Raw genomic sequence first — 12459 nt, 5'->3', positions numbered from 1 at the left:
ACTACACTCTGAGTGTAACCTTGTCGCTATTTTATCTTTTTATTATCACAAATCCTCTAAAGACTCAGATTTTAGTCTGAAAGATGCTCAACTTTTTAAATGTCCTTTAATATTTTGAGAGTTTAAAAGAAATCAAACATTTTTTGATAAGTAACTACGTAAAAAAAAATATCTATAACTGTACAAATCTTCCTTCTTGCTTATATGTTATACCTGAAACAAGCTATAATATCATCTTAGATGATTTATTAACGGGGCTCTAACAAAAACAGACAATAACTGCGTCCTGCTGCTGCTGAATATCGTCTGCGTTGCCTCCGTCTGATGGTTGGAGGTTATTTTAAATGACAACCAGCTTACACTGGCTTCTTCTTTGAGCTCCACCAGTTGAGTGCGGCGGCTTTTCTTCGCCTTTGGCTCCTGGCTGCCTTTGAGCTGAGAAGAGAAAACAAAACATTACAGAAAAGACTTAAATATGTTGAATATCTTGACTCTCTGTAAAAGCACTGGGAGAAAATCACTTGTTATACTCAGAGAGGAACCTTGAAGCTACAGTTATAAAAGCTATTAACCATCTATCTGTATATCAGAGAGACGTGGTTCAGTGTTCAGTCACTGTGTCGTCTACAGTCCATCTGAAAGAAACAGTCAAAAGAAAAATCCTTCAGGAACATTTAAATTTATTCTTCAGCCAAATGAAAGCAGCAGAATTTAACACAATGCTGCTTTTATCAATATTTAACATATATTTTAATTATCCCAATTTCTTATTCTCCTTCCTGGTTAGTTTAGTTGTTATTTTAAAGAGATTAAAGACGACTGATAACTGCTGCTCAGATTAAACAGCATGAATATCACTTTATCCAGGTACTAAAATTCTCCTTCAAACCCTTTTTCCTCCTTTGGTCCTCAGATATAATAATCATGATGATGTTAATTTAATGTTTAAACAAAAAGTGCTCACTAACAGTACTGACTGTTAATAATGTGGCCACCAGATGGCACTGTTTGTTATATTTATCTCTACAGTGTTTCAGTTTGTCTTGTTTTAAACAAGCATTAAATAAATGTGTTTATCTGTTTATTTAGTCTTTATGTTGCTCTTTTTAAATCACTCATTTAGTTTTTAATCACTTCAAATAAAATTAAATAAAACTTGTTTGTCCACCACAGTGGACTATCTCTGCAGCACAAGAACATGTAACACATAAAACATGTAGAGATGGAAAAAAACACTTCAGTATAAAGTAAGTTACAGCACACAAGACAATAAAATACACATAAAATACTTAAAGCAAAGTAAAAACATTAAACTACAACATAAAATCAACTGGAGCAGGATTTATGGCTCTTTTTTTATTATTTTAAATGCTGATTGTACTGAAAAAAGACGGAACTACACACACAGATGAAGTGATTAAATGAAGAGCAGACACTTTTTTTTTACAGTTTTGACAAATTTCAAACTTCCAAAATGTAATAAAGACGAGTAACGTCTCCTCATCTACTCGTCCTGTTAAACATTAGAGACCAACAGTCTGCTGCAGGTATCAGTGAAGTTCAGTTTCATATGTTGTCTCTCATACAATAAAAAAAAAACATAGGAATAATTTAAGAAGCAGCCAAAGACGGATGCGACTCCCTACTTACATGTCGGACCTGTTCGTTGCTGGTGGAGGAGATGCTGGACTCGGCTTCGTCCGTCCGCTCCAGCCTGTCCGTCCTCCCGCCGCCGCCGCCGCTGCTGCTGCTGCTCTCCTCCTCCAGCTGCTGCTGTTGCTGCTGCTGCTGTTGCTGCTGCTGCTGCTGTTGTTGTTGCTGCCGCTGGCTCTGGCTCTGTTGTTGATGATGATGATGATGTTGAGGCTGGCTGCCGTCGTCCATCTTGGTTTTCCAGAAGCGTCCCTCCCTCAGGAAGCGCTGGTAGACCTCCAGCTCCTCGCAGGCTTTCTTCCAACCGTTGCTGCGCTTCACCTGCCGCTGCTGGACGCTCACCTTGATGTCCTGGATGTTGTCTGAGGGGATCCACGCTCTGGGGGCGAGTCAGTCAGTTTAATAATATGTCAATAATTTAGCTTGATTTGTTCCTAAACTGGTTTAAGCAGCATAAAGTTGATTTATATAAGCTGCATTCTGCTGGGAGAGCTGTGACTCATGTTGGGCGTTTTAAAGAACAATAAATTATTAAAAGAAAACATAGATTTTATGTAGAAACCAGGACATCTGCGGTCTCGACCGGAGCTGTTGATATCCTACCAGGACTGATCAAACAGAACAGAGAAGCTGTGATGTCTTCCAGCTGTGCTAACCTCTGGTGTTGGTGTCCAAAGAAGCGTACGTCCACCTGGTTGTCCTCCCTCTGAAGAACTTTGGCCGGCCAGTAGCCGAAGCCTTTCATCTTGGCCCAGACTAAGTCATGGCTGGGGCTCTGCATGATAACACACACACACACACACACACACACACACAAACACACACACACACACACGACCAAAGACACGGCTCAGTGGAGATTTTCTTGCCCGTTAAAAGGGGAGGACGTGTCATACACATTTCCAGACCTGTATTTATATTCTGGAGCTTCACTTGAATATCTTTGCATGATTTAAAAGTTAAAAACTTCTTATTTATCTCATACTGGCTCTTTATGCAGCCGCACATTTCAGCCTCTGTCTGAAACAGGCGGTTTTAACTTCAGATGAGACTATTCTCTTCTGACTGGCAGCTTCAGGAAGCTCTGAAGGCTACGTAAACAAACTGTAGTAGCCGGATTTTACTTCTTTTTCTTGTTTCTTACTTGAAATGTAAAGTTTTCAGCATTCAGAGCAGGAATGAGGCTCTGGCTTTTGACTTTCAGTGGACATTTTTTACATATGATGACCTCAAGTTTTGGTACTTTGACCATGTTTAACGATGACATATGACGTTATAAGAACAGAAAATCACAAATACGTCCCCTTTAACAAGCAGAACAAAGTTTAATATGACAGTTCACCTTGTATAAACATAAATGCTGTTGTGTTTGTGAATCTGTTCTGTTTGGTTTGGTTCAGACAAGCCTGGCGGAGCAGGTTTGGTTGTACTCACACAGGGGTAACAGAACCAGTTCTCGGGCCGGGCGTTGGACAGGTAGAAACAGTTCTTACACAACAACAACTCGTTCAGCTGGGAGACAAAACGAGAGGAAAGAGACAGAGAGACGAGTTTAACATGCGGAAGCTGTTGAAAACTCTGAAGATAAGAGTCTCATATCATGTCTGTTGCTTCAACAAAGAACAATCTAATATCTCCTCCAGGTTTCTATGACCTAAAAGCAACGTCTGTGGTGTTTATCTGTCCGTTCCTTTACGTAACAAAAGGTTAACAAGCTTATCGTTTATTTTACATGAAACACAAAGTCCAGAGTGATGAGAAGTGTGAGATTAAAAGCTTGTGGTACCTCATGACACGTGTCACTGAAGAGCAACCGTGCGATCTCCGCCTGGTCGCTGTGAACTGCAACGTATTAAAAAAAAAACAAAAAACACAGAAGTCAGCAAGAAAAGTCGTCCATTGATCGTAACGAATGAACAACAACATCTCTGCCATCACTTCCTATCTCTCTCTCTGTTTCTGAGAATAACTGTGATTTATTGATACATCCTTGTTTTTTCCAGATGTGGAGGTGAAATGACTAGCGCTGATGTGGCCCAAAACGACTTCAAATGATGCATATAAACAACGAGATTCACTGATATTTTACAAAACTTTCCATAAACAAGTCAGAGCTCTTCAATAAGTCATCCTCCTTCCCATTTCATACCATTTTATTTGGTTTTTTTTAAACAATACCCAAGAAGATTTAAGCCAATGTTTGACTAATTAAACTCTAATGAAAGGTCAATAATTAAGAAGAATCTGCAACCTTAAGTCAGCACACCCTTCATTAGTGAGTCTTTTATCTTATTCCTGCTGATCCTCCAGGACACGGATGATACCAGGAGAGATGTTCTCATTCTTCACTGATGATTCTTGTTAGCTGATCTTTGCTGGAGGGTTTTTGTTGCTCTACCTTCCTTCTTTAAAACACTCTGAAGGTGATCTACAGGATTCAGGTCAGGGGGACAGACGTGGCCACATCGTAGTTTTCATCACTTTTTTCTTCTTTAAAAACTGTGATTTTTTTTGAAGTGCGTCTGGGATCATCGTCATGTCGGAAAATTCATCTCCTGCCAACCTTCTCAATACCGGGAGTCATCTTTTCATTCAGTTTTTGGGTATAAAAACTTGTATTTACAGCTTCATCTATAAATGTCATCTCCACTGCACCTTCTGCACTCACACAGCACCGTAATTCATCAAGAAAACGCTGTAAAATTCCTACATCCTGTTCTAAACTGACCAAATCTTCTGATGATCCCATAAAAGTCTAAATCTATAATATACCACTTAATGTTTAGAGTATCAAAACTGAAAAATGCACATGAACACTGTCATCAAATGTCTTTGATCAGATAGTTTCTGATGTAATTCAATATTTTGCCAAGTTTATTTTATTTAAGCAAAGTTTCTGTGCAGCTGCTGAGTTCAGACTAACAACTAACGATTGTTTTAATTAATCGATTAAGTTGCAGATTATTTTCTCGATTCATTGTTTCGTCTATAAAATGTCAGAAAATATCAGAAAAATGCATCGTTATCACATCTTAGAGCTCACAGTGACGACTTTAAATGTCTTGTTTTGTCTGATCAACGATTAAAAACCCAGAAATATTCAGTTTACTGTCGTTTATGACAGAAAAAAACTGCGACAAGTAAATATTTGGCTTTTTTTTCCTTATTAAATGACTGAAATGATTTTCAAAATCGTTGCCAATTAATTTTCTGTCAGTCAATTAATCGATTAATCGTCTAATCTTTTCCACTTCAGCTTAGACTACGTTCACTTTTACAAGTTTGGCTTCATTTGTCAAATGAAAAAAGTAGAACATATTTATATTTCTTAAACTATGATATCAAAACAGAAATCATTTTGGTACCGAAACCCTGCTGTCATGTCGGTAAAATAACCAACAACATGATCAAACCTGCAGAACTCACCTCCGTACAAAATGGCGGTGTTGTGAACAATCAGCTGGACGTCTGCTTTGAACTCCTCGTAGCTCTTATACTTTCCTTCAGACAGATTCTGACAGAGACAAAAGAAAGAAAGAAAGAAAGAAAGAAAGAAAGTGTGTCAGAACAAATACAAAGAAGTCTATTCACATGCTCTGTGTGTGTGTGTGTGTGTGTGTGTGTGTGTGTGTGTGTGTGTGTGTGTGTGTGTGTGTGTGTGTGTGTGTGTGTGTGTGTGTTGACCAACATGTGAGGAGTCCAGGAGAGGGCAGTGTGCTTATTAACACACAAAGACAGACACACGGAGGTCTGGGCAGAGCTCCAGTGTGTCTGGCGGTGGCTGTGTGAGAAGCACCGCTGAGTCTCCGCTGACCTCACACATATTAACTACAGCTGGTAGATAAGACCCAGAATATAAATAATGATATATGAATATTTTCACATTTACCTCGATAACCACTTCTGATTTATTTGTCCTGATTATTTACAGCATCACCTGTAAATGATTCTTCACTTCTGGGCTGATCGGCTGCATCTCAAACGTTTTCTGTCTTCACCTCCTTTGGATTCAGAACCAAAACTACTCTGTACACCAGTTTTTATCAAACATTTAAGTCCCTCTGCACTCAAAACTGTGTTTTGCTTATTATTATTTGACTTGCATGTTTGCACTTCTCTGTGCAGAATGATGTATGTTCATCTGCTGAAGGAGGAAAGTTTCTCTGTGTTTAGATTGTGAAGCTACGAGCAGGATTTGTGACATCAAAACTAGTTTGGAGCCAACTGTGGTTCATTATGCAACTTAAATAAGTGTGATGTGGAAACATGAAGCCTCCAGCGAACAAACACTGAGAACGGACTTTTCTTGTGTCCAGCAGTTCAACTTTTGACATAAAAAACTATTTACATACTCAAGAGATTCTGGATTATTTAACAGAGAGTTGATGTCATTTCAAGAATCGAGTTCTTGGTAACTGGACTTTTTTTTGTGGAAAACCATATTAAAATTATTATTCAAAGCAGAGTATTTTTATAAGTCTTAACACATGTCTGGAGGGGATCTTCAACAACATGAGGGAAATCAATACTAATGTGAGCCGAGCTGAACGCTGTTATAATGAAACAACATTATAAAAGGACATGAACTGCATGTTTCCTTTAACTTTTACTTCGAGTTACTGGAGCGCAAATGAAAAATGCAAGTTAGATTCTGTCCAGTCTAAATGTTTTTAGACACAAAATACAAAAGATAAGCATCTTCATAAGTTCTTGACTTGTTTTTTTACGACATGTTTAGTCGATGAGCATCAGCTGTTCTACTTAACATTTCACGCTGCTGCCTCAGTCAATTAATCTTGATGGCCTTACTAGCTTTAAAGCACGATTGTTTGTTTATTGTTCCCATGTGGTTCAACTCTCACTCATGTGCAGCCTAAGATTTATGGTGTTAAGATAAACAAAAAAAACCCCATTAATATATCAAATATGAAGTGGTGTGTAGTGTACACTCAGTGTTATGTTATTACAATATGAATGAGTGCTGAATGCTGTGAGAAGAGACGTTATCTGTGTGAAAACAATATTCTGTTGATCCACATGTTTGTGTAGTGTGTGTGTGTGTGTGTGTGTGTGTGTGTGTGTGTGTGGGGAGGGGGGGGGGTGTGTAAGGGAGACCAAAAAACATTAAAAAATATGTGAAAAGGAAAAAAAAAAAGGGGGAAAAATACGAGCAGATGAAATGAGAAGGAGAGTTTCGCAGCATGACTGTTACCTCCTGGATGTTGGAGACGTCCAGCGCGGTGTGGATCAGTCGTTTGTACATGGGATGTTTAGTGTCTTTGCCTTTCTTGTTCAGGTCCACTGCCTGCAACGTAGAGGAGAGATAATGATTTAATGTCTCTTTAGAGAGGAAGGAGGAGGGGGAGGAGGAGGAGGAGGGGGGGCGTTAGAGGGAAGGGATGCAGTAAAGAAAGAGAGATGGAGGCAACATGGAGGGTAAATGGTGAGATTTGATACCACTTTTGTAAAGAGAGAAAGGAGAGACGAGAGCGAGAGGAGGATAATGTGATTTAACACTTTTATAGAGTCGAGGTGAGAAAATGAAGGAGGGATGGAGGAGATGAGGAAGCAGATGGAGGAGGAGGGTTGTTATTGTTAGTGTTACTGGTTCAAAATTTTAAATTTACTGTTAATATCTATTTTATTATTGAAGAAAAACAATGGAGATATTTCAGAAATGCTCCTTTGGCCTCTGAGAGGGCGGACGGGTGGTCATGTGACTGACAGGAACACCGAGACACGACAAACTGGTGCTGCCGACTATCACTTACAAGCCAAAGAAAAAGAGTTGTTTTGTGAGCAGTGGTGATCAAAAATCACACTTGGAGTAAGTGTGCAGGCGTTTCTCTTTCCATTGATGCTCTATTTTAATAGCCCTACACTTACATGATGCACGTATAACTACACCCCTTCTTTAGTAAAAATAAGACTCAGTCCAAGTCCTATAACATGATTAGACATTTTAAGAGCTTTAGAATAACACAGCAGACAGTTTTACTCATAATTACAAGAGTACAAGTCCTCAGATGCAAAACTAACTGATATATGAACTCACAATCACTGTGTGAGAATCGCTGGTTTTCATGCAAAAGGGGAAAATTCATCTAGATTCCTGCAGTTTAAGAGTAACTCAAAATAATTTTTATGTCTCCAGTGGTAGTCATAATGACCCAGAATCAACCAACTGAAGTCCAACTGAAATAAAACTGAGCAGAAAACAGCAAATATAAAAAAATATTTATCTTTATTTTATTACATACAGGTCAGGATCAGTCTGAAAACTGTGAGCAGCTGGTGTCTTTTTAAAGGATACTTCAGTAGAGCTGCAACGATTAGTTGATTAATCAATTAGTCAACTGACAGAAAATAATTATCAAAATCTATTTTGATAATTGGATAATAATCAATCATCGTTTTTTCATTTTTAAAGGAAAATGCCAAACATTTGCCAGGTGCATCCTCACACCTTTTCTGTCATACATGATATTTTACTGAATATCTTTAGATTTTACTGCTAATCAGACAAAACAAGACATCTGAAGACGTCACCGTGTGCTTTAAGAAATTATAAACAGGCATTTGTCACTATTTTCTGATATTTTATAGACAAAACAACTAAATAGAGAAAAATAATCTGCAGGTTAACTGATGGTGAGGTTAGTTGCAGCCCAACACTTCAGCAGGGTGGATGTTCGCTGATACACGTGTAAGATAAGGAAATGTAGCTCAGGAAAGTGTGTGTGTGTGTGTGTGTGTGTGTGTGTGTGTGTGCTCTCACCCTCTCCTTCATTCGCTGGATAATGAAGCGCAGGTATTTACTCATTTCCTGTTTGTTCAGGTTCTTCTTTTTACTGCCCTGCATGCACATGAAGAAGAGTTTAAAACCATAGCAGCACATGTAATCAGAACACTTGCATACAGACACATTAATTTAATACGTATGATGACCACCTACCCTGCAGGCGACACACTGCCAGTGAGACCCTCCGTCTCTGGGTTTGCTATCCTCCGACAGACATTTGAGGTGATAAACCCGGAAGCAGTTGTCGCACGTGAGCACGTCGCCCGGTAGGTGACACTCGAAGCAGTACCAGTCGTGGCTCTCTGTCTCCCATTCCTACCGGGAAAACACAGCACAGCACACGGTTAGGGTGACCCCCCCCTCCAACCCGCCAAACCACAGCAGGGGAGGTAAAAAAAAAAAAAAAAAAAAAACCTTCTTCATCCACCAGTGGATTAAAAACCAGCTCTCAGATTTACAGATTTGTGATGATTCTACAACAGAGTGGTGTTCAGAAGGTGTCGGGTTTGATCACACACACACACTCCACTTAACTCAGTGAAATAGAAAACATCTAAACGCCGAGGCTGTGTTTGACTTGCAAATACGGCGTACAGTCGCTCCTCCTGCTGTTTTGACTTTAAAAAGAAAACTCTTAAACTCGCTCTAAATACTTCCGTGATTATGAATTTATTTGGAATTTCTATGTGGCTTTTAATGATCAATGTGATGCTTCTGACACTGACAATGATTAAAAGTTAAAAGGTTAAATTTAAAAGCTAAATTAAAAAAAAAAGAAGATTGGCTGGTATCCTGCTGTTCTAGCTGCCAGAGGATGCACTAATTCCACAATTCACATCCAAGAAATTCCCGATACTGAACAGAAAGTACATGTTAAAAATGTTCCAGCTAGGGTGACTGAACAGTCTCAGAGCAGATCCTGACACACAGTCATGCTCGTGCACTTTCAAAACACACTACTTCATTAAAATTCTACATGAAGCACTCTAAATGCGCATTTTAAAAACTTTCAGTCTGTGGAGAAATTCAAAATATATATATGTATGTTTTAAACTTTCCTCCTTAATCTGATTATGTCAGTAAGAACAGGAAGAGAAGAAACTGAGGGGATTTTTTTTTTTTTTTTTTTTGTTGTTGTAAAGCTCATTTAGACACACAGTCACATTGGCCTTAGTGACAGCGGGTGGTGAGAGCACCGGGTTCAGAGCATTGTGCCAGAAGGTCACTAGTTCAAACTGTGAACCAGCTGTGAAGATCTGGGAGGGAAAAAAGTGGATGAGAAATCCTCTCCCCTGTTCGCTTCTCTGTGAAGCTGCTGGGAGCAAAATGGCAATAAACTGTAGTTTATATACGAAAGTACTGTAGTTTATATGTGTGAGAGTGTTGTAGTTTATATACGAGAGTGTTGTAGTTTATATACGAGAGTACTGTAGTTATATACGAGAGTACTGTAGTTATATACGAGAGTACTGTAGTTATATACGAGAGTGTAGTAGTTATATACGAGAGTACTGTAGTTATATACGAGAGTGTAGTAGTTATATACGAGAGTACTGTAGTTATATGAGAGTGTTGTAGTTATATACGAGAGTGTAGTAGTTATATACGAGAGTACTGTAGTTATATACGAGAATACTGTAGTTATATACAAGAGTGTAGTAGTTATATACGAGAGTACTGTAGTTATATATGAGAGTGTTGTAGTTATATACGAGAGTATTGTAGTTATATACGAGTGTTGTAGTTTATATACGAGAGTATTGTAGTTATATATGAGAGTATTGTAGTTATATATGAGAGTACTGTAGTTATATATGAGAGTATTGTAGTTATATATGAGAGTATTGTAGTTTATATATGAGAGTATTGTAGTTATATATGAGAGTATTGTAGTTTTATATGAGAGTATTGTAGTTATATATGAGAGTATTGTAGTTTTATATGAGAGTATTGTAGTTATATATGAGAGTATTGTAGTTATATATGAGAGTACTGTAGTTATATATGAGAGTATTGTAGTTATATATGAGAGTACTGTAGTTATATATGAGAGTATTGTAGTTATATATGAGAGTATTGTAGTTATATATGAGAATATTGTAGTTATATATGAGTGGGGCCAACTTGATTTAACTTACTGAATGCCTTCTTTTATCCTAATGCGCACATGTTGCTGTAATAGTTTTTTTTTTTTTTACTAAGTCTCATTAAGGGGTTCAAGTGAAGGGCACAGAGACGGGAAGAACTGCTAGAAATTCAGCTCCTCATCAACCTGTCAAGCGTCCAACTCCTCCCACTTACAGTCTGGACCGGCTCAGGAGGAGAGCAGCAGAGTCGTGACTGTGAGTGCAGCTCAATAAAAAAAACAGCACTTCAGTTTCTTTACTTGATGTCTTCTCCATGTGTTTATGCACTGTAGGTTGAGGGTTTTTTTATTTAAATACAGGATCTGATACACCTTATAAATGCAGAGACAGTCAGGTATAGATCTTTCTGAGCAAGTCCCGTTGTCTAAAAAGGCACGAATGCAGATTTAAAACCGACTTTGTGCCTCTGTCGGAAGTGTAAGGGGCGAAACGAGCCCGAGCACAACCATAAATAGTCATGAGGACAAAAGGAGTGAAGACAGCTCTGACATTCACTCTGCCAGTCCCTGCAATACCAAAGACCCTGATCAGAAGCAAGGCCTGCCAGGAAGCACTCCACACTCTGAAATCTAGGGTTCATCGAGGGTTCTTCTGAAGGATAATCTAGACCTGCAAGCTACCTCACCTACAGGATGCGAGTACTGAGTAAAACTTTTACAGACAGCTCGTATAAACGAACATAGTCGATTGATTTGTCGATCGATGGAAATTTAAACCGTAAACCATTTTTATGAATTGTTTATGGCGTTTTTCAAGTAAAAATATATATTTTCCTGGCTGAGTGATCGGTCAGACTGTGTTTCGTACCAATTTCAAGAGTCAAAAGATTAAAAAAAAAATTTTCCTTTTGTTTTGGAATTTGGGCAGACCGCCACTAAAATGGGAGTGGGAAAGGGTTAGAAGCTCCTGGACAACAACAACAACCCGCTTTAGTTAAGAATTTAGCAGAAATAACATCAAACTGTGAAAAACACGAGGCAGTAAAATCAGCTAGGTTTGTGGACTGTTGCGTCTTCAAACCGTCTTGGTTTAGTGATAAATCTGTGGTATGTAAGCATGTGAAAAAACTGAATTTGAATGCATTAACTGTATTTTATTTAGGTCAATTCTCTGTAGATGAAGAGCTCCTAACAACTGGGTTAACAAAACTCATCTTTATTCATTTGCTTTACGTATCTGCAATGCAAAGTACCACAGAGTATGTAGGAGTGATAACGGGTCAGATCACAGTCTCACTCCAAACGGTTCATCTGGGAACATACACTCTAAAAAATCCATCCACAGATCCCTCGGAGGACCTTTACTTTTCAGAGTGTAACAGACTCTTCACCCACACAAACACTTGACAATACAGAGATGGTCCTTGTGTTCTGTCGAGTGTCAAAAGGCACTTCACTATTGTTGGACTGTATGATGAAAGACAAGTGGCTGACTTCAAAAAAAAAAAAAAAGGCTGGAGCTCTTTGAGCCGAGGACAGCGAGTCTGTGGTTTTCAGCGATGTGAGTTTCTACAGGAGCGAGGCAAACATAAGAAACAAACAGCAAATCATAAGAACGTTTTCAAAAGCAAACTTAAGCTAAGCTAAGAAAACATTAAGCTTTAAAATTTGCCAGCAAAAAATCAAAAGCCAAAAGACAGAAAAACAGGAAAATTCACTAAACATCCTGAGAAAAACCTTTTTGGAGGGAGAAACAGGCCCTTCATTAAAAGCTGCCAACAGAGGCAGAGGCTTGGATAGTGATAGAGGAGGCAGCCAGAGCGTTGGCTGCCTTTACCTGTCTTCCCACTGCTTTCCGACTCTGGTTAACAGCTCTGTACTGTCAGGAGTCAAGCTGGGACACGCCGGAGAGCAGAGC

The 12459-nt window shown here is 38.8% G+C and overlaps 1 protein-coding gene across 5 annotated transcripts in view; it reads right to left on the bottom strand.

Moving 5' to 3' along the window:
- The window catches only part of zmynd11 (zinc finger, MYND-type containing 11), a 34280-nt gene that overhangs the window by 6628 nt on the left and 15193 nt on the right, over positions 1 to 12459 (bottom strand). For 3 of the 5 annotated variants that reach the window (XM_067606719.1, XM_067606716.1, XM_067606717.1), the window contains 9 exons: positions 8609 to 8770; positions 8432 to 8509; positions 6866 to 6958; positions 5080 to 5167; positions 3440 to 3495; positions 3088 to 3165; positions 2310 to 2428; positions 1651 to 2032; positions 361 to 435 (listed from right to left, as the gene is read on the bottom strand). In XM_067606719.1, coding sequence (XP_067462820.1) covers positions 361 to 435; positions 1651 to 2032; positions 2310 to 2428; positions 3088 to 3165; positions 3440 to 3495; positions 5080 to 5167; positions 6866 to 6958; positions 8432 to 8509; positions 8609 to 8770 — 1131 coding nt within the window. The remainder of the gene's footprint in view (positions 1 to 360; positions 436 to 1650; positions 2033 to 2309; positions 2429 to 3087; positions 3166 to 3439; positions 3496 to 5079; positions 5168 to 6865; positions 6959 to 8431; positions 8510 to 8608; positions 8771 to 12459) is intronic. The other 2 variants (XM_067606721.1, XM_067606718.1) reach the window with 1 other exon arrangement.

Source organism: Thunnus thynnus, chromosome 12, assembly GCF_963924715.1.
Source record: "Thunnus thynnus chromosome 12, fThuThy2.1, whole genome shotgun sequence".
Classification (NCBI taxonomy): Eukaryota; Metazoa; Chordata; class Actinopteri; order Scombriformes; family Scombridae; genus Thunnus; species Thunnus thynnus.
The sequence above is the reverse complement of the archived record's forward strand: the minus strand, read 5'-3'. Positions and strand labels throughout refer to the sequence as shown.